Below are 22,274 nucleotides of genomic sequence, written 5' to 3'. Positions count from 1 at the left end.
GTGTCGAGTTTGGTGAGTTTTAAAGCATTTTAAGGGGGTCAAATTACAGCTCGAAGAGGCAAAAATGACATTTTTTAGGAAACGTTTGTGTTGAAGGGATTTTTGCCAACTTCCTGTTGTTTTTTGCTGAAGGAGGTCAGTGTATGAAATCCAGGTCTAAGTGAGACTCAGAGGAGATAATGTTTGAAAAAAGGTGACGGGTTTTTACAAAACTTTTGTTTTGAAGGGGCGATTGCCAACTTCCTGTTGATTTTTGCTGAAGGATGCCAATGAATGAAATTTAGGTCTAAGTGAGACCTACATAGAGGTTTTTTGTTTCATGTCTCTATGACATTCTTACCGGAAGTTACAAGCAGTTTTGTCTGTGTTTTCTTCCCAAGAGCAGTCTTGTCAGTGTTTTATTCCTAAGGGGCTCTAGAGCGCAATTTAGAGTTTTTTTTGTTTTGTTTTTATTTATTAAATTTGGTGAGTTTTGAAACATGTTAAGGGGGTCAAATTACAGCTCAAAGAGGCCGCGGTATACTAATAATAATAAAACCTTACAAATACAAAAGGGTCCTCTGTTCCAAAGGGATATTCAGTCCCTAAAAATAGACAACATTTGTAATAATATGTATGTTTATGTTTTTTTTCTCTCCTCTGTCCCCACAGTGCAGTCGTGCAACGTCAGGTGCATGAACGGCGGGAGTTGCGCCGAGGACTCCTGCACCTGTCCTAAAGGCTTCACTGGCAACCACTGCGGACAACGTGAGTGCCAATAATGCACAGTTAGCACTTTATGCCTGGACCGAGCTTTTTTTGCTCGTCACGCCTCTGCACTCGATTGGGAATATACGCTCGTAGGGCACATCATTAGGCACACCGTATTTCCTTGAATTAATTTAAAACCTCTTCTCACTTACCAAAGGCATGCAGTAAAAATTTGAGTGTGATGTAAGGATACCATCATGAAAAGCACATGTAATTAAAAAAAACTTTATGTAGGTCTCACCTTTACTTATAAATGAAGTCCATGCGCAGCGCCTTCTGATCAAAAGCATCGATAACTCGTTTATAGAAGTCTTCCTTATCTTTCTTCAGTTTTAAAAGTCTCTCCGTCTCGATGGAGATCTTCCTTTATTACCTCCTGCTTCGATTGAAAGTCCAGTTTAGAAAACTACTATCAGTTAGCTCGGCTCCTCAAGTGCGGGCGACGACAGAATTATCCTCGGACAACTCCCCCTTCCGTTCTGCTCCGTGGGTGATCTCTTGCTTATGTAGTACTCCTTTGCGTTGTGTTTTTCCCCAAAAGACGACACCCGGTCATTCTTCGGACTCAAACGTGGTTTATTCTGGCGAAAACAATCACAGTCAGTCTCCAATCAGCCTTCTTTACATTCATAAATCTGTACAGAAATAAAAACAAAACAAAACTTAACATAAATCAGTCTCTTTTAGGCCTACAGCTAGCCTGCTAATACGTTAGCCGAAAGCTAATTCAGCCTGGAAGTCTGCTGTGACATGTGACGTTCAATGAGCAAAAAAAATGTAGGAAATGACAGTACTGAACTTAGAATAATAAAAATTGGGAAATAAAGAGTCGCATTACATGATGTGGGAATGTGATAAATTAGATAAAATGACATTGAAATAAAATGACATCAAAACAAGACCAGCAGTAATACAGTAAGCAATTGAGATCATAAATTGAAGGGAATTATATTTATATAGCGCTTTTCTCTAGTGACTCAAAGCGCTTTACATAGTGAAACCCAATTAGTTACATTTAAACCAGTGTGGGTGGCACTGGGGGCAGGCGGGTAAAGTGTCTTGCCCAAGGACACAACGGCAGAGACTAGGACGACGGAAGCGGGAATCGAACCTGCAACCCTCAAGTTGCTTGCACGGCCGCTCTACCAACCGAACTATGCCTATGTAAATTACCTCTGTTACACGCAGTTCCTTCTAATCAAAAGCATCGCTAACTTTTTAAAATAAGTTTTCCTTATCTTTCTTCAGTTTTAAAAGTCTCTCTGTCTTCCTGTGCTTCCATTGAAAGTCCAGTTTAGAAAACTGCTATCAGACCGCCGCTATCAGTTAGCTCGGCTCCTCACGTGCGGGCGACGACAGAATTACCCTCGGACAACTCCCCCTCCCTTTCTGCTCTTTATCCCACCCCTGCCACCATGAAGGGTTATAGTATACATAGTACACTGGGTATTTAGGACTGGAACATGCTTTTATTTCAGCCCGGTTGTTTACATAGCCAGCATAGGAGTGTTACATCCTAAAATATCCGTCCCAGAACATATCACATCACTCATTGTCACTTCTTCTGCAGCCGAGTAGTCGCAAGAAGGATCACTAGCGCCCTCTGCCACCAGGAGGCGGGAGTCATTTAATGACTTATATTTGACACACGCAGCTACGGTATATTAAAAAAACATAGCTGCTTACTGTTCTTTTTAGCATATTCAATAGCTTGGACCTTAAATCTTACTGAATAGCTCTTAATCTTCTTCCCTTTATGCGATTACAAATTACCGGTATTGAAATCAGCCTCCTCCTTGCGCTAATTATTTTGCAAAACGAGTTTGACCCGGCGGCAATTCAAGGAAATACGGTAGAAATAGTAAAGAAAAGAGAAAAAAAAGGCATTTCATCATTGTTTTCTTGTTGTTGTTGTTGTTGTTGTTGTTGTTGATGTTGTTGTTGTCGTTCCAGCTGTGTGCGAGAACGGCTGCCAGAACGGCGGGCGCTGCATCGGCCCCAACAGGTGCGCCTGCGTCTACGGCTTCACCGGCCCGCAGTGCGAGAGAGGTAAGAGGCCATGCCCCGTTGCCACAACCGAGACAAAAATTTAAAAAATCACAAAAAAAAAATGGAATTATGGGAGAAAATGCAAAACTCGCAAACTCGAATGCTACCGCTAACAGTCGGAACGCGTCGAGTGGTAAGTCCCACGACTGAAGCGCACGCATGTAAAAAATTTTAAAAAGTATTAGCGAGCTAATTTCAGCATGTTAACAAATGCTAACAGTCGACATGTGTCAAGTATCAATATGCAGTGTATGACTCATCTGAGGTGTTCGGCTGCACAATTAGCGGGGAAAAAAATGTTAGCATGTCGAAGTTAGCGTGCTAAAATGCTAACAGTCGACATGTACCAAGTATCAATATGCAGTATATGACTCATTTGAGGTTTTCGGTTGCACGATTAGCGAAAAAAAAAGTTAGCGTGCTAATGTGCTAACAGTTGACATGTGTCAAGTATCAATATGCAGTGTATGACTCACCTGAGGTGTTCGGCTGCACAATTAGCGGGGAAAAAAATGTTAGCATGTCGAAGTTAGCGTGCTAAAATGCTAACAGTCGACATGTACCAAGTATCAATATGCAGTATATGACTCATTTGAGGTGTTCCGGTTGCACGAATCGCGGAAAAAAAAGTTAGCGTGCTAATGTGCTAACAGTTGACATGTGTCAAGTATCAATATGCAGTGTATGACTCATCTAAGGTGTTCGGCTGCACAATTAGCGGGGAAAAAAATGTTAGCATGTCGAAGTTAGCGTGCTAAAATGCTAACAGTCGACATGTACCAAGTATCAATATGCAGTATATGACTCATTTGAGGTGTTCCGGTTGCACGAATCGCGTAAAAAAAAGTTAGCGTGCTAATGTGCTAACAGTTGACATGTGTCAAGTATCAATATGCAGTGTATGACTCATCTGAGGTGTTCGGCTGTACAATTAGCGGGAAAAAAATGTTAGCATGTTGAAGTTAGCGTGCTAAAATGCTAACAGTCGGCATGTACCAAGTATCAATATGCAGTATATGACTCATTTGAGGTGTTTGGTTGCACGATTAGCGGAAAAAAAAGTTAGCGTGCTAATGTGCTAACAGTTGATATGTGTCAAGTATCAATATGCAGTGTATGACTCATCTGAGGTGTTCGGCTGCACAATTAGCGAGAAAAAAATGCTAGCATGTTGAAGTTAGCGTGCTAAAATGCTAACAGTCGACATGTACCAAGTATCAATATGCAGTATATGACTCATTTGAGGTGTTCCGGTTGCACGAATCGCGGAAAAAAAAGTTAGCGTGCTAATGTGCTAACAGTTGACATGTGTCAAGTATCAATATGCAGTGTATGACTCATCTAAGGTGTTCGGCTGCACAATTAGCGGGGAAAAAAATGTTAGCATGTCGAAGTTAGCGTGCTAAAATGCTAACAGTCGGCATGTACCAAGTATCAATATGCAGTATATGACTCATTTGAGGTGTTCGGTTGCACGATTAGCGGGAAAAAAAGTTAGCGTGCTAATGTGCTAACAGTTGACATGTGTCAAGTATCAATATGCAGTGTATGACTCATCTGAGGTGTTCGGCTGCACAATTAGCGGGAAAAAAATGCTAGCATGTTGAAGTTAGCGTGCTAAAATGCTAACAGTCGACATGTACCAAGTGTCAATATGCAGTATATGACTCATTTGAGGTGTTCCGGTTGCACGAATCGCGGAAAAAAGTTAGCGTGCTAATGTGCTAACAGTTGATATGTGTCAAGTATCAATATGCAGTGTATGACTCATCTGAGGTGTTCGGCTGCACAATTAGCGGGGAAATTTTTTTTAGCATGTCGAAGTTAGCGTGCTAAAATGCTAAGAGTCGACATGTACCAAGTATCAATATGCAGTATATGACTCATTTGAGGTGTTCGGTTGCACGATTAGCGAAAAAAAAGTTAGCGTGCTAATGTGCTAGCAGTTGACATGTGTCAAGTATCAATATGCAGTGTATGACTCATCTGAGGTGTTCGGCTGCACAATTAGCGGGGGAAAAAATGTTAGCATGTCGAAGTTAGCGTGCTAAAATGCTAACAGTCGACATGTGTCAAGTATCAATATGCAGTGTATGACCAATCTGAGGTGTTCGGCTGCACAATTAGCGGGGAAAAAAATGTTAGCATGTTGAAGTTAGCGTGCTAAAATGCTAACAGTCGACATGTACCAAGTATCAAAATGCAGTATATGACTCATCTGAGGTGTTTGGCTGCACAATTAGCGGGGAAAAAATTTTAGCATGTTGAAGTTAGCGTGCTAAAAGGCTAACAGTCGACATGTGTCAAGTATCAATATGCAGTGTATGACTCATCTGAGGTGTTCGGCTGCACAAATAGCGGGGGAAAAAATGTTAGCATGTCGAAGTTAGCGTGCTAAAAGGCTAACAGTCGACATGTGTCAAGTATCAATATGCAGTGTATGACCGATCTGAGGTGTTCGGCTGCACCATTAGCGGGGAAAAAAATGTTAGCATGTTGAAGTTAGCGTGCTAAAAGGCTAACAGTCGACATGTGTCAAGTATCAATATGCAGTGTATGACTCATCTGAGGTGTTCGGCTGCACAATTAGCGGGGAAAAAAATGTTAGCGTGCTAAAATGCTAACAGTCGACATGTACCAGGTATCAATATACAGTATATGACTCATCTGAGGTGTTCGGTGGCACGGTATAGTAGGGTTGGTAGAGTGGCCGTGCCAGCAACTTGAGGGTTGCAGGTTCAATTCCCGCTTCCGCCATCCTAGTCACTGCCGTTGTGTCCTTGGGCAAGACACACCCAGTGCCACCCACGCTGGTTTAAATGTAACTTAGATATTGGGTTTCACTATGTAAAGCGCTTTGAGTCACTAGAGAAAAGCGCTATATAAATATAATTCACTTCACTCTTCACTTCACGATTAGCAAAAAAAAAGTTAGCGTGCTGAAGTGCTAACAGTCGACATGTGTCAAGTACACTATATGACTCATCTGAGGTGTTTGGTTGCACAATTAGTGAAAAAAAGTAAGCATGCTTAAGTTAGCCTGCTAAAATGCTAACAGTTGACCGTTGTCAAGTGTAGAATATAACTCATCAGAGGGGTTTGGCTGCACAATTAGCGGAAAATAAAGTTAGCATGTAAAAGTTAGCCTGCTAAAATGTGAAAAGTTGCCGTGTCAAGTATCAATGTGCAGTATATGACTCATCCGAGGTATTCCGCTGCACAATTTTTAAAATAAAAAGTTAGCATATTAAAATTAGCGTGCTAAAATGCTAACCGTTCACATCTTTCAGGTACCAATAAACAGTACATGACTCATCTGAGGTTATCATCTGCATAATTAGCTAAAAAAAGAGTTATCATGTTGAAGTTAGCATGCTAAAATGCTAACAGTTGACATGTGTCAAGTATCAATGTGCAGTATATGACTCATCTGAGGTATTCCGCTGCACAATTTTTAAAATAAAAAGTTAGCATGTTAAAATTAGCGCGCTAAAATGCTAACCGTTCATATGTGTTAAGTACCAATACACAGTATATGACTCATCTGAGGTGATCATCTGCATAATTAGCTAAAAAAAAAGTTATCATGTTGAAGTTAGCGTGCTAAAATGCTAACAATTGACGTGTGAAGTATCAATATGCAGTATATGACTCATCTGAGGTATTCCGCTGCACAATTTTTAAAATAAAAAGTTAGCATGTTAAAATTAGCATGCTAAAATGCTAACCGTTCACATGTGTTAAGTACCAATACACAGTATATGACTCATCTGAGGTGATCATCTGCATAATTAGCGGAAAAAAAAAGTTATCATGTTGAAGTTAGCATGCTAAAATGCTAACAGTTGACATGTGTCAAGTATCAATATGCAGTATCTGACTCATCTGAGGTATTCCGCTGCACAATTTTTAAAATCAAAAGTTAGCATGTTAAAATTAGCATGCTAAAATGCTAACCTTTCACATGTGTTAAGTACCAATACACAGTATATGACTCATCTGAGGTGATCATCTGCATAATTAGCTAAAAAAAAAAGTTATCATGATGAAGTTAGCGTGCTAAAATGCTAACAATTGACATGTGTCAAGTATCAATATGCAGTATATGACTCATCTGAGGTATTCCGCCGCACAATTTTTTAAATAAAAAGTTAGCATGTTAAAATTAGCGCGCTAAAATGCTAACCGTTCACATGTCAAGTACCAATACACAGTGTATGACTCATCTGAGGTGATCAGCTGCACAATTAGCGGAAAATAAAGTTAGCATGTTGAAGTTAGCATGCTAAAATGCTAACAATTGACATGTGTCAAGTATCAATATGCAGTATATGACTCATCTGAGGTATTCCGCTGCACAATTTTTTAAATAAAAAGTTAGCATGTTAAAATTAGCGCGCTAAAATGCTAACCGTTCACATGTGTCAAGTACCAATACACAGTGTATGACTCATCTGAGGTGATCAGCTGCACAATTAGCGGAAAACAAAGTTAGCATGTTGAAGTTAGCATGCTAAAATGCTAACAGTTGACATGTGTCAAGTATCAATGTGCAGTATATGACTCATCTGAGGTATTCAGATGCACATTTTGCCAAAACAATTCAAACATGTTAAAATTTGCGAGTTAAAATGCTAACAGTTAACTTGTGTCAAGTATGGAATTACAGTATCCGAGGTCTTCGGCTGCACAACTGGCTCAAAAAGTTTGCGTGCTAAATTTAGCGTGCCAGGTTAGCTAAACAAGTGAGCATGCTAAGGTTAGCGTGCCAATATGCTAACTTTGACCTTGCATCACGTACCATATTACACTATAGGAGTTCAGCTGCACACTTAGATGTACAATGTTTGTATATATATGTATATATGTATACATGCTAACACGTCTGGCAACAAATTGCGCCCGCGAGAGCGACAACATGGACGCTGTTAGCGGCGTGCTTGCCAACCTTTAATCCTGTAAGGGAAGGAATGGGGGGGGGGTAACAAAAACCCAGCTGTGTCCACAAAATGTGGGTTCTGCAAACAACAACATGTCAACAATCTTTGTGTGTTTTTGTTGCCAGATGTCAACTTCACTGTTGTCACTCCCCCCCTTGCTGGGACATAACATTAAGCACACAAGCTCATTCTGAAAGACGTGACATCCCATAATATATTTTGAAATATGGTCCATGATGTACCACTTGGCACCAGAATCCATTAGTTTTGCAGGACATACACCTAAAAGCCAACTATTTTGTTGATACTATCTGGCTATTGTGCTAACTGTTAGCTAGACTGACTATACGTCCTCTTTTCCCCGGACATATCCTCTTTTGCGGGGCTGTCCGGGCGGAGTTTCCTAAATGCCTCAAATGTCCGGCGTTTTGTGTCAAGGTTGCATGTATTTCCAATGTACGTACAGGGTTAATATGGTTGAAAAAACAACAACAAATGTGACAGGGTGCGCACGCCGTAACAGTCGTGAGGGAGGTAATAGACGGATTGTCATATTTGGTCAACAGCCATACAGGTCACACTGAGGGTGGCCGTATAAACAACCTTAACACCGTTACAAATATGTGTGAACCCACACCAAACAAGAAGGACAAACACATTTCGGGAGAACATCCGCACCGTAACACAGCATAAACACAACACAATAAATACCCAGAACCCCTTGCAGCACTAACTCTTCCTGGACACTACAACATCCTTAGCACGCATACCGTATTTCCTTGAATTGCCAACGGGCATATAGTATGCGCCTGCCTTGAATTACTGCCGGGTCAGACTCGTGACGTCACGAGTGACACTTCCCCTGTCATCATTTTCAAAATGGAGGAGGCTGATTTCAAAAATTTGAAATCGCATAAAGGGAAGAAGATTAAGAGCTATTCAGTAGGATTTAAGGTCCAAGCTATTGAATATGCTAAAAAGAACAGTAAGCAGCTATGTTTTATTAATATAGCGTAGCTGCGTGTGTCAAATATGAGTCATTAAACGACTCCCGCCTCCTGGTGGTAGAGGGCGCTAGTGATCCTTCTCGCGACTACTGGGCTGCAGAAGAAGTGACAACGAGCGACGTGATATGTGCTGGGACGGATTTGACGCGGGTGTGCGGGGGTGCAAGAGGGACCTTTTAGGATGTAACACCAATACTCTTTTGCTGGCTATGTAAACAACCGGGTTGAAATAAAGCATGTTCCAGTCCTAAATACCCAGTTTATTATTTATACAATAACACTTCATGGTGGCAGGGGTGGGATAAAGAGATCACCCACAGAGCACAACGGGAGGGGGAGTTGTCCGAGGATAATTCTGTCGTCGCCCGCACTTGAGGAGCCGAGCTAACTGATAGCAGCGGTCTGATAGCAGTTTTCTAAACTAAAGCAGGAGGTAATAAAGGAAGATCTCCATCGAGACAGAGAGACTTTTAAAACTGAAGAAAGATAAGGAAGACTTATTTTAAAAAGTTATCGATGCTTTGGATTAGAAGGAGCTGCGCATGGACTTCATTTATAAGTAAAGGTGAGACCATGATAACATTTTTTTTATTAGATGTGCTTTTCATGATGGTATCCTTACATCACACTCAAATTTTTACCGCATGCCTTTGGTAAGTGCAGGAGTGAGAAGAGGTTTTAAATTAATTATTCAAGGAAATACAGTATAAGTGTCCTCTTTTTGGGATTTCACAATATGGTCAGCCTACGTTAGCTTTTCAATTGGGCTCGCACGCTATTTTCCCTGAAACGTCGTTTTGTGTTTGTTATTGATGAGTTAAGAACCCGCAGGCATTCACATGTCACTCTATAAATGCTACAGTATTGATGTCCCTCCATTACCGGACGCCAATTGTTGTGAGGGCACATTTCCCTCCGTAAACACATGGAAATAACCCTCGACGTCTTGATGGATTTTCTCCTGGCGGCAGAAACAATGACATCAATGTTTTCACGTGTGAAAGTGAAACGGGCCGAGGGAGCAGATAAGTGCGGGAGTTGATCCGTGCTTCCTGTTTGAGCCTTTTTTCTTCATCCATTCTCTCTCTCACTCTCTCTCGCTTCGGTACGCCACGTTACGCCGCAGGCCAGGGAAAGGCTTCAAGATAAGAAACGCCGCTACGCTCCGGAGAAACAACCACACCAGCAAACACACGAGAGACATTTATTTATGTGAGGAGGTGGGACAAAACCATGCACTTTACACACTTTCATGTACTTCTGACCTTCTTGGGACATCCGGAAAAATCCTACCTCTTTAGGACCACCCTCTCTAGACATATATTTTTTCTTCATCCATTCACTCTCTCTCTTGCTTCAATACGCCACGTTACGCCGCAGGCCAGGGAAAGGTTTCAAGAAAGGAAACGCCGCCACGCTCGGGAGAAACAACCACACCAGCAAACAAACGGCAGACATTTATTTATGTGAAGAGGTGGGACTAAACCATGCACTTTACACACTGTCATGTACTTCGGACCGTCTTGAGACCTCCGGAAACATCCTACCTCTTTAGGACCACCCTTTCTAGACATAGTTTATCTTCATCCATTCACTTTCTCTTTTGCTTCGGTACGCCACGTTACGCCGCAGGCCAGGGAAAGGTTTCAAGAAAGGAAACGCCGCCACGCTCGGGAGGAACAACCACACCAGCAAACACACGACAGACATTTATTTATGTGAAGAGGTGGGACAAAACCATGCACTTTACACACTTTCACGTACTTCTGACCTTCTTGAGACCTCCGGAAAAATCCTACCTCTTTAGGACCACCCTCTCTAGACATATATTTTTTCTTCATCCATTCACTCTCTCTCTTGCTTCAATACGCCACGTTACGCCGCAGGCCAGGGAAAGGTTTCAAGAAAGGAAACGCCGCCACGCTCGGGAGAAACAACCACACCACAAACAAACGGCAGACATTTATTTATGTGAAGAGGTGGGACAAAACCATGCACTTTACACACTGTCATGTACTTCGGACCTTCTTGAGACCTCCGGAAACATCCTACCTCTTTAGGACCACCCTTTCTAGACATAGTTTATCTTCATCCATTCACTTTCTCTTTTGCTTCGGTACGCCACGTTACGCCGCTGGCCAGGGAAAGGTTTCAAGAAAGGAAACGCCGCCACGCTCAGGAGGAACAACCACACCAGCAAACACACGACAGACATTTATTTATGTGAAGAGGTGGGACAAAACCATGCACTTTACACACTTTCACGTACTTCTGACCTTCTTGAGACCTCCGGAAAAATCCTACCTCTTTAGGACCACCCTTTCTATAAATATTTTTTCTTCATCCATTCACTTTCTCTTATTTGCTTCGGTACGCCACGTTACGCCGCAGGCCAGGGAAAGGTTTCAAGATAAGAAACGCCGCTACGCTCCGGAGAAACAACTACACCAGCAAACACACGAGAGGCATTTATTTATGTGAGGAGGTGGGACAAAACCATGCACTTCACACACTTTCATGTACTTCCGACCTTCTTGAGACCTCTGGAAAAATCCTACCTCTTAAGGACCACGCTTTCTAGACATAATTTTTCTTCATCCATTCACTTTCTCTTATTTGCTTCGATACGCCACGTTACGCCGCAGGCCAGGGAAAGGTTTCAAGATAAGAAACGCCGCTACGCTCGGGAGAAACAACCACACCAGCAAACACACGAGAGGCATTTATTCATGTGAGGAGGTGGGACAAAACCATGCACTTTACACACTTTCATGTACTTCGGACCTTCTTGAGACCTCCGGAAAAATCCTACCTCTTTAGGACCACCCTTTCTAGACATAGTTTATCTTCATCCATTCACTTTCTCTTTTGCTTCGGTACGCCACGTTACGCCGCAGGCCAGGGAAAGGTTTCAAGAAAGGAAACGCCGCCACGCTCGGGAGAAACAACCACACCAGCAAACACACGAGAGACATTTATTTATGTGAGGAGGTGGGACAAAACCATGCACTTTACACACTGTCATGTACTTCGGACCTTCTTGAGACCGCCGGAAAAATCCTACCTCTTTAGGACCACCCATTCTAGACATAGTTTATCTTCATCCATTCACTTTCTCTTTTGCTTCGGTACGCCACGTTACGCCGCAGGCCAGGGAAAGGTTTCAAGATAAGAAACGCAGCTACGCTCGGGAGAAACAACCACACCAGCAAACACACGAGAGGCATTTATTTATGTGAGGAGGTGGGACAAGACCATGCACTTCACACACTTTCATGTACTTCTGACCTTCTTGGGACCTCTGGAAAAATCCTACCTCTTTAGGACCACCCTCTCTAGACATATATTTTTTCTTCATCCATTCACTCTCTCTCTTGCTTCGACACGCCACGTTAGGCCGCAGGTCAGGGAAAGGTTTCAAGATAAGAAACGCCGCTACGCTCGGGAGAAACAACCACACCAGCAAACACACGAGAGACATTTATTTATGTGAGGAGGTGGGACAAGACCATGCACTTTACACACTTTCATCTACTTCTGACCTCCTTGAGACCTCTGGAAAAATCCTACCTCTTTAAGACCACCCTTTCTAGACATATAAAGATTTGTATTTACAACAATAAGAATATATACATACCATCCAAATATAAAAAAAGATAAGCTTTTAGTTATTTTTTTTTTGTATTGTTTGTTATTGGTTTTTAATCTTCATTATTTACTTTGTTATTACAGTATGTCTCTATATACATATTTATTTTATGTTTTATTAATTTGGCCCACACACATTTAAATGTCTTACACACATGTGTCATTACATATGTTGGCCGGAAGGGGAGCACTTAAAATTTCTTATACACACTTGTTATTTCATATGTTAACCAGAGTGGGAGGCCTTTTAAAACAGACACACAATCAATTAAAAAAAAAAAAAACATTCTAATAGATCCAACACTGACTCTGTGGCCTAGTGGTTAGAACATGGGTGTCAAACTCTGACCCGCGGGCCAAATTTGGCCCGCCGTGTAATTTCATTTGGCCCTTGAGGTAATATCAAATTAACATTAGAGATGGCCCGCCGCTGTAACACCGCGTTCACCGCTAATACTCATACTCGTCAACCCTCCCAATTTTCCCGGGAGACTCCCGAAGTTTAGTGCCCCTCCCGAATTTCTCCCGATTTGGGGGTGGGCCGTAAAACACGGCTTTTGGCGTTCTCTACATGTCGCCACGTCCGATTTTCCTCCATACAAACAGCTTGCCGGCCCACTCACATAATATATGGGGCTCATACACACACACAAGTGTATGCAAGGCATACTTGGTCAACAGCTATACATTTGAATTTTCCTGAAGGAACTCTCCTGAAGGAATCAATAAAGTACTATCTATCTATCTATCTATCGATCTATACAGGTCACACTGAGGGTGGCCGTATAAACAAGGTTAACACTGTTACAAATATGCGCCACACTGTGAACCCACAGCAAACAAGAATGACAAACACATTTTGGGAGAACATCCGCACCGTAACACAACATAAACACAACCGAACAAATACCCAGAACCCTTTGCATCACTAACTCTTACGGGAAGCTACTATATACACCCCCGCTACCACCAAACCCCGCCCGAACTCAAACCCGGGTTTCAATTTGTATTTTTATTTTATTTAATATGCCATTGATATTTTTTAATTATTATTATTTAATTGGCCCGCTCTGTATTTGAGTTTGACACCCCTGGGTTAGAGTGTCCGCCCTGAGATCGGTAGGTCGTGAGTTCAAACCCCCGCCTGAGTCATACCAAAGACTATAAAAAACGGGAGCCATTACCTTCCCTGCTTGGCTCTCAGCTTAAAGGGTTGGAATTGGGGGTTCAATCACCAAAAATGATTGGCCACCGCTGCTGCTCACTGCTCCCCTCACTTCCCGGGGGGTGATCAAGGGTGATGGGTCAAATGCTCAAAATAATTTTGCCACACCATTGGTACTTTAACTTAAACTCTTTAGATGCAATGGTATTGGGACCATGATTTATGTCATCACTTGTTCACACCTCCTCATATGGAAGATACTTTTCCTTCTTCATGTCTCAAGAAGGGTAGAAATACAAGAGCACACACACACACACACACACACACACACACACACACACACAGGTGTGATGGATTACATTTAGACCAAATGACCAGCTGTACAAAGTCTAGAGACGACATCCGGTTTGAAATCAAACACACACACACACACACACACACACGTATTTTATCCTTTCACATATTGACCCGCTCTCATAGCAAAGTCTCTTTAACTTTTAGGAGTGCTAAAAAAAAAAATTCTCATCCGAATTATGATATTCATTCATTCAGGTTCTAAATTAATTCATGATTTATTTATATTTTCTTTTTTTTCCCTATTTTATTTTTTAGCAATATATATATATATATATATATAAAATTCTTAAGATTTTTTTCTACATGTAAAAGACTTCTTACACTTGGGAAAGTTTGAATTTCCAGGATAAGTGGTATGTGTGGGCATAGCTCGGTTGGTAGAGTGGCCGTGCCAGCAACTTGAGGGTTGCAGGTTCGATTCCCGCTTCCGCCATCCTAGTCACTGCCGTTGTGTCCTTGGGCAAGACACTTTACCCACCTGCTCCCAGTGCTACCCACACTGCTTTAAATGTAACTTAGATATTGGGTTTCACTATGTAAAGCACTTTGAGTCACTAGAGAAAAGCGCTATATAAATATAATTCACTTCACTTCACTTGATGTTGGAATGATTTGACCAGGTTGAAAAATGTGGGAATTGTTCCACTTGGAAAAATGTCCCATTCTTTTCAATGGGAACTTCCTGGAAATTTGGGAATTTTTGGAAAAAAATTAATTTTAAAAAAAATTATTGGGAGCATGACTGTCCTGAATTGGCTGGAGTTTTTTTTTTAAATCGGTCAAAAAATGTTGAAATTGTAAAGGTTTTTTTTTATATTGAAAAATGGTATTACGGAATTTCGGAAAAACCAGGAATTTTTCAAGTTCTTAAACCAATTTGTTTTTTTTTGTCGTGAATAAGAGGAATGAAGGGTTGAAATGGGTTGAAAAATGTGAAAGGATTCATCATACTGAAAAAGGTTGGACAAAAACAGGAATTCCTGGAAATTTGTTGAACGTGAAAAAATGGTTTGTTCCATTTCCAGCAGGAATTGAATGTGTTGAAGGTGTGATGGTTTGAAGCGGTGGTGAGAATAAGAGAATTATGGATGTTTGAAAAATGGACAATTAATTTTTAATGGGGAAAATGTCCCTAAAAACTGGGAATTCAAAGAAATCCCGGAAGTTGTTTATAATTGTTGAAAGACAGCACACAATTCCTCAACAGGCTGAATATTTGAAATTGGAACGGTTTGAATCGGATAAAAAATGTGGTGGTTGTGGAAAAACATTTTTGGATTGGAATTTCATAGAAATTTGGGAATTTCGGGAAAAGCTGACTTTTTTTTTAACTTGATAAAAAATGTGAATATTTTGAATGGTCGGTGTAGGAATTTTTCAAAACGGTCGAGAAATGTTGAAGTGGTAATCTTTTAATTGAGAAATAATATGAAGGAAGTCTTGGAATTTTGCGGAAAACGGGAATTTTTCTAGTTCAAAATACAGCTTTGTTAAAAATTGTGAAAGGAGTAGTCGATGGGAAAAAAGGTGAAAATTCCTGGAACTTATTTGACCTTCAAAAAATAATAGTTTGAATGTCCAGGATGGTTTGAATTGGTTAAAAAAATGCAGAAAATGGCAGAAGTTTGAAAAATGGCCAATTCATCTTGAATGGGACACATATCCTGGAAAACCTGGAGTTCTGGGAAATTTGGGATTTTTTGGGAATTTGTCAAGGGAAAGCCAGCGATTACCGAATAGGCTGAACAGTTTGAAGTTGGAACGGTTTGAATCGGATAAAACATGTGGTGGTTATGGAAAAACATTTCTGGATTGGAATTTCGTAGAAATTTGGGAATTTCGGGAAAAGCAAATTTTTTTTAACATGATAAAAAATGTGAATATTTTGAATGGTCGGTGTAGGAATTTTTCAAGACGGTCGAGAAATGTTGAAGTGGTAATCTTTTTAATTGAGAAATAATATGAAGGAAGTCTTGGAATTTTGCGGAAAACGGGAATTTTTCTAGTTCAAAATACAGCTTTGTCAAAAATTGTGAAAGGAGTAGTCGATGGAAAAAAAGGTGAAAATTCCTGGAACTTATTTGACCTTCAAAAAATTAATAGTTTGAATGTCCAGGATGGTGGAATGGTTTGAATTGGTTAAAAAAAATGCAGAAAATGGCAGAAGTTTGAAAAATGGCCAATTCATCTTGAATGGGACACATATCCTGGAAAACCTGGAGTTCTGGGAAATTTGGGATTTTTTGGGAATTTGTCAAGTGAAAGCCAGCGATTACCGAATAGGCTGAACAGTTTGAAGTTGGAACGGTTTGAATCGGATAAAAAAATGTGGTAGTTGTGGAAAAACATTTTTGGATTGGAATTTCATAGAAATTTGGGAATTTCAGGAAAAGCTGATTTTTTTCAACATGATAAAAAATGTGAATATTTTGAATGGTCGGTGTAGGAATTTTTCAAAACGGTCGAGAAATGTTGAAGTGGTCATCTTTTTAATTGAGAAATAATATGAAGGAAGTCTTGGAATTTTGCGGAAAACGGGAATTTTTCTAGTTCAAAATACAGCTTTGTTAAAAATTGTAAAAGGAGTAGTCGATGGAAAAAAAGGTGAAAATTCCTGGAACTTCTTTGACCTTAAAAAAATAATAGTTTGAATGTCTAGGATGGTGGAATGGTTTGAATTGGTTAAAAAAAATGCAGAAAATGGCAGAAGTTTGAAAAATGGCCAAATCATCTTGAATGGGACACATATCCTGGAAAACCTGGAGTTCTGGGAAATTTGGGATTTTTTTGGAATTTGTCAAGGGAAAGCCAGCGATTACCGAAGAGGCTGAACAGTTTGAAGTTGGAACGGTTTGAATCGGATAAAAAATGTGGTAATTGTGGAAAAACATTTTTAGATTGGAATTCCATAGAAATTTGGGAATTTCGAGAAAAGCTGATTTTTTTTTAACATGATAAAAAATGTGAATATTTTGAATGGTCGGTGTAGGAATTTTTCAAAACGGTCGAGAAATGTTGAAGTGGTAATCTTTTAATTGAGAAATAATATGAAGGAAGTCTTGGAATTTTGCGGAAAATGGGAATGTTTCTAGTTCAAAATACAGCTTTGTTAAAAATTGTGAAAGGAGTAGTCGATGGAAAAAAAGGTGAAAATTCCTGGAACTTCTTTGACCTTAAAAAATTAATAGTTTGAATGTCCAGGATGGTGGAATGGTTTGAATTGGTTAAAAAATGCAGAAAATGGCAGAAGTTTGAAAAATGGCCAAATCATCTTGAATGGGACACATATCCTGGAAAACCTGGAGTTCTGGGAAAGTTGGGATTTTTTTTGGAATTTGTCAAGAGAAAGCCAGCGATTACCGAATAGGCTGAACAGTTTGAAGTTGGAACGGTTTGATTCGGATAGAAAAATGTAGTGGTTGTGGAAAAACATTTTTGGATTGGAATTTCATAGAAATTTGGGAATTTCAGGAAAAGCTGATTTTTTTCAACATGATAAAAAATGTGAATATTTTGAATGGTCGGTGTAAGAATTTTTCAAAACGGTCGAGAAATGTTGAAGTGGTAATCTTTTAAATTGAGAAATAATATGAAGGAAGTCTTGGAGTTTTGCGGAAAACGGGAATTTTTTTAGTTCAAAATACAGCTTTGTTAAAAATTGTGAAAGGAGTAGTCGATGGGAAAAAAGGTGAAAATTCCTGGAACTTCTTTGACCTTAAAAAATTAATAGTTTGAATGTCTAGGATGGTGGAATGGTTTGAATTGGTTAAAAAATGCAGAAAATGGCAGAAGTTTGAATTGGTTAAAAAATGCAGAAAATGGCAGAAGTTTGAATCGGTTAAAAAATGCAGAAAATGGCAGAAGTTTGAAAAATGGCCAAATCATCTTGAATGGGACACATATCCTGGAAAACCTGGAGTTCTGGGAAAGTTGGGATTTTTTTTGGAATTTGTCAAGAGAAAGCCAGCGATTACCGAATAGGCTGAACAGTTTGAAGTTGGAACGGTTTGAATCGGATAAAAACTGTGGTGGTTGTGGAAAAACATTTTTGGATTGGAATTTCATAGAAATTTGGGAATTTTGGGAAAAGTAGATTTTTTTTTAACATGATAAAAAATGGGAATATTTTGAATGGTCGGTGTAGGAATTTTTCAAAACGGTCGAGAAATGTTGAAGTGGTAATCTTTTTAATTGAGAAATAATATGAAGGAAGTCTTGGAATTTTGTGGAAAACGGGAATTTTTCTAGTTCAAAATACAGCTTTGTTAAAAATTGTGAAAGGAGTAGTTGATGGAAAAAAAGGTGAAAATTCCTGGAACTTCTTTGACCTTAAAAAATTAATAGTTTGAATGTCTAGGATGGTGGAATGGTTTGAATTGGTTAAAAAATGCAGAAAATGGCAGAAGTTTGAATTGGTTAAAAAATGCAGAAAATGGCAGAAGTTTGAATCGGTTAAAAAATGCAGAAAATGGCAGAAGTTTGAAAAATGGCCAAATCATCTTGAATGGGACACATATCCTGGAAAACCTGGAGTTCTGGGAAATTTGGGATTTTTTGGAATTTGTCAAGGGAAAGCCAGTGATTACCGAATAGGCTGAACAGTTTGAAGTTGGAACGGTTTGAATCGGATAAAACATGTGGTGGTTATGGAAAAACATTTCTGGATTGGAATTTCGTAGAAATTTGGGAATTTCGGGAAAAGCTAATTTTTTTTAACATGATAAAAAATGTGAATATTTTGAATGGTCGGTGTAGGAATTTTTCAAGACGGTCGAGAAATGTTGAAGTGGTAATCTTTTTAATTGAAAAATAATATGAAGGAAGTCTTGGAATTTTGCGGAAAACGGGAATTTTTCTAGTTCAAAATACAGCTTTGTCAAAAATTGTGAAAGGAGTAGTCGATGGAAAAAAAGGTGAGAATTCCTGGAACTTATTTGACCTTCAAAAAATTAATAGTTTGAATGTCCAGGATGGTGGAATGGTTTGAATTGGTTAAAAAAAATGCAGAAAATGGCAGAAGTTTGAAAAATGGCCAATTCATCTTGAATGGGACACATATCCTGGAAAACCTGGAGTTCTGGGAAATTTGGGATTTTTTTGGAATTTGTCAAGGGAAAGCCAGCGATTACCGAAGAGGCTGAACAGTTTGAAGTTGGAACGGTTTGAATCGGATAAAAAATGTGGTAGTTGTGGAAAAACATTTTTGGATTGGAATTCCATAGAAATTTGGGAATTTCGAGAAAAGCTGATTTTTTTTTTAACATGATAAAAAATGTGAATATTTTGAATGGTCGGTGTAGGAATTTTTCAAAACGGTCGAGAAATGTTGAAGTGGTAATCTTTTTAATTGAGAAATAATATGAAGGAAGTCTTGGAATTTTGCGGAAAACGGGAATTTTTCTAGTTCAAAATACAGCTTTGTTAAAAATTTTGAAAGGAGTAGTCGATGGACAAAAAGGTGAAAATTCCTGGAACTTCTTTGACCTTAAAAAATTAATAGTTTGAATGTCCACGATGGTGGAATGGTTTGAATTGGTTAAAAAATGCAGAAAATGGTAGAAGTTTGAAAAATGGCCAATTCATCTTGAATTGGACACATATCCTGGAAAACCTGGAGTTCTGGGAAAGTTGGGATTTTTTTTGGAGTTTGTCAAGAGAAAGCCAGCGATTACCGAATAGGCTGAACAGTTTGAAGTTGGAACGGTTTGAATCGGATAAAAAAATGTGGTGGTTGTGGAAAAACATTTTTGGATTGGAATTCCATAGAAATTTGGGAATTTCGAGAAAAGCTGATTTTTTTTTTAACATGATAAAAAATGTGAATATTTTGAATGGTCGGTGTAGGAATTTTTCAAAACGGTCGAGAAATGTTGACGTGGTAATCTTTTTAATTGAGAAATAATATGAAGGAAGTCTTGGAATTTTGCGGAAAACGGGAATTTTTCTAGTTCAAAATACAGCTTTGTTAAAAATTGTGAAAGGAGTAGTCGATGGAAAAAAAGGTGAAAATTCCTGGAACTTCTTTGACCTTCAAAAAATAATAGTTTGAATGTCCAGGATGGTGGAATGGTTTGAATTGGTTAAAAAAAATGCAGAAAATGGCAGAAGTTTGAAAAATGGCCAAATCATCTTGAATGGGACACATATCCTGGAAAACCTGGAGTTCTGGGAAATTTGTGATTTTTTTGGGAATTTGTCAAGGGAAAGCCAGCGATTACCGAATAGGCTGAACAGTTTGAAGTTGGAACGGTTTGAATCGGGTGAAAAATGTGGAAGGTTGAGCACGCCAAAATCTGGAGAAGAAGAAGTTGACATTTGGTTCTAACAACATTTGGTTCTAACAACCGGATCCAAAAATGTCAATAAAACACACACAAAAGTACCAAAAATTGGTACTGATGAGTACCTAGTATTGATTGCCAGTGACCGGATATTTGTACCGTATTGGTTTGAATAGGATCAGTTCCTATCCCTACTTGGAAGGTCTGGGAAGGTCCGAAATAGGCCCAAATGTTAAGGGACCCGAACTTCCTCAAACGCCGAGAACTTTTTAGCTTAAGACCTTTTTGGTTGAGCCGGGGTTAATTCATACTGGGATAGTTTGACGTAGACTTATTAAAAAGTTTTAGGTTGGAATGGGGTGGGGTGGGGTGAGCGATCCCTAACGGTGATTTTGAATGTTGGTGTAGAAAACATGTGTGAATGTCTTGGAGCATTCACACACATATTATTCCAAATCAAGAATCGGGTTAAATCGAGTCGTCTTTACCATGAATTGATTAACGTGGACCCCGACTTAAACAAGTTGAAAAACTTATTGGGGAGTTACCATTTAGTAGTCAGTTGTACGGAATATGTACTGTACTGTGCAATCTACTAATACAAGTTTCAATCAATCAATCAAAAGTCGCCACAAGAATATTCGTGAGGAACTCGAAGATTCCCACAGCTAATTACCGAGCACTGGACTCATATTTCAAGTTCCTTATCGTCCCAGTTCTGCTTTCTTTCTTTCAGACGAATGAGTCTGAAACAGATCTTGCTCGGCCGAGCTTTACGATCACACGACTGGACAGGACTGATGGGAAAGTGCAGAACATTTCCTGTTCCAGACAGAAACATTTTTTTCTCCCCCTACCTCGACCTTGAGACCATTTTATCGGGCTTTAATCCGACTTTCAGCGGAGCGTGACTGGAGACGTCCCCTCCGTTCATACTCTGCCCCGACTGAGAGACAAGGGGGGGGAGGTCAGCGCTTGGCCTCGGTGGCTGCAACCCTTTATGGTGTTGAATAAAAACCTGATGAATGAGACCTAAAAAAAAAAAGGTCTGGGGAACATTTTTTTTCGAGAGCAAATTGTTTCCCCATGTTGGCTCGTTCGCATGTCCTGAGATGCCTGAGCTCACGCTCCAAATTTTACATACGTCCAGATGCGGAAATGTGCACCAAATAAATGCATCCCTGACCCGCCACCGCATACCCACCGATTTATACCAACGCGTCACATGTCCGACACATGCTGTTGTTTTTTTTACTGCCCTTTTTGGTTCTGAAGGACGTACGGCGACGTGTTGTTGTACTGTAGCCTCGGTCTTTAGTTTGGCTCAGGTCTCAGATGTTGTGTTTTCCTGCACACAAAGAAATATGTGTGTGAAAAAAGGAGAGAAACAATCAAAGCCCACACCACCACAGTTGGCTGATGTTCCCTTTTTCCTTTTAGTCATCCGACTTCTCCTTTTCCTTGGTTTTATTTCCATGTGGGTGGCATCGTCCTTGAGAGACTTATTAGACCCGTATGCTCTGTCATGAGCAGGGGTGTACAACTAAATTCTGGGGCCCCGTTGACCAAAATCACCATTAGGGATCCCTCACCCCACCCCATTCCAACCTAAAACTTTTTAATACGTCTACGTCAAACTATCCCAGTATGAATTAACCCTGGCTCCTCCAAAAAGGTCTGAACCTAAAAAGTTCTCGGCGTTTGAGGAAGTTCGGGTCCCTTAACATTTGGGCCTATTTCCGACCTTCCAAGTAGGGATAGGAACTGATCCTATTCAAACCAATACGTTACAAATATCCGGTCACTGGCAATCAATACCAGGTACTCATCGGTACCGATTTTTAGTTGTTAGAACCAAAATATACAATTGTCAGACATGAGTTTCCTCCGCAGGATGTCCGGGATCACCCTCAGAGATAGGGTGAGGAGCTCGGTCATCCGGGAGAGGCTCAGAGTAGAGATGGCTCGGGCATCTACTTCGGATGCCTCCTGGAGGCCTCTATGGTGAGGTGTTTCGGGCATGTCCAGCCGGGACTAGACCTCGGCGCAGACCTATGACACGTTGGAGGGACTATGT

At 40.1% G+C, this 22,274-nt stretch overlaps 1 protein-coding gene across 1 annotated transcript in view; it reads left to right on the top strand.

Annotated features, from left to right (window-relative positions):
* The window catches only part of fbn2b (fibrillin 2b), a 300,303-nt gene that overhangs the window by 118,749 nt on the left and 159,280 nt on the right, over positions 1–22,274 (top strand). Inside the window, exons 12-13 of the mRNA XM_061883097.1 lie at positions 652–747; positions 2,704–2,799. Of these exons, the coding sequence (XP_061739081.1) occupies positions 652–747; positions 2,704–2,799 (192 nt within the window). The remainder of the gene's footprint in view (positions 1–651; positions 748–2,703; positions 2,800–22,274) is intronic.

Source organism: Nerophis ophidion, linkage group LG22 (genome assembly GCF_033978795.1).
Source record: "Nerophis ophidion isolate RoL-2023_Sa linkage group LG22, RoL_Noph_v1.0, whole genome shotgun sequence".
Classification (NCBI taxonomy): Eukaryota; Metazoa; Chordata; class Actinopteri; order Syngnathiformes; family Syngnathidae; genus Nerophis; species Nerophis ophidion.
This window is presented reverse-complemented; position numbering and strand designations above follow the sequence as displayed.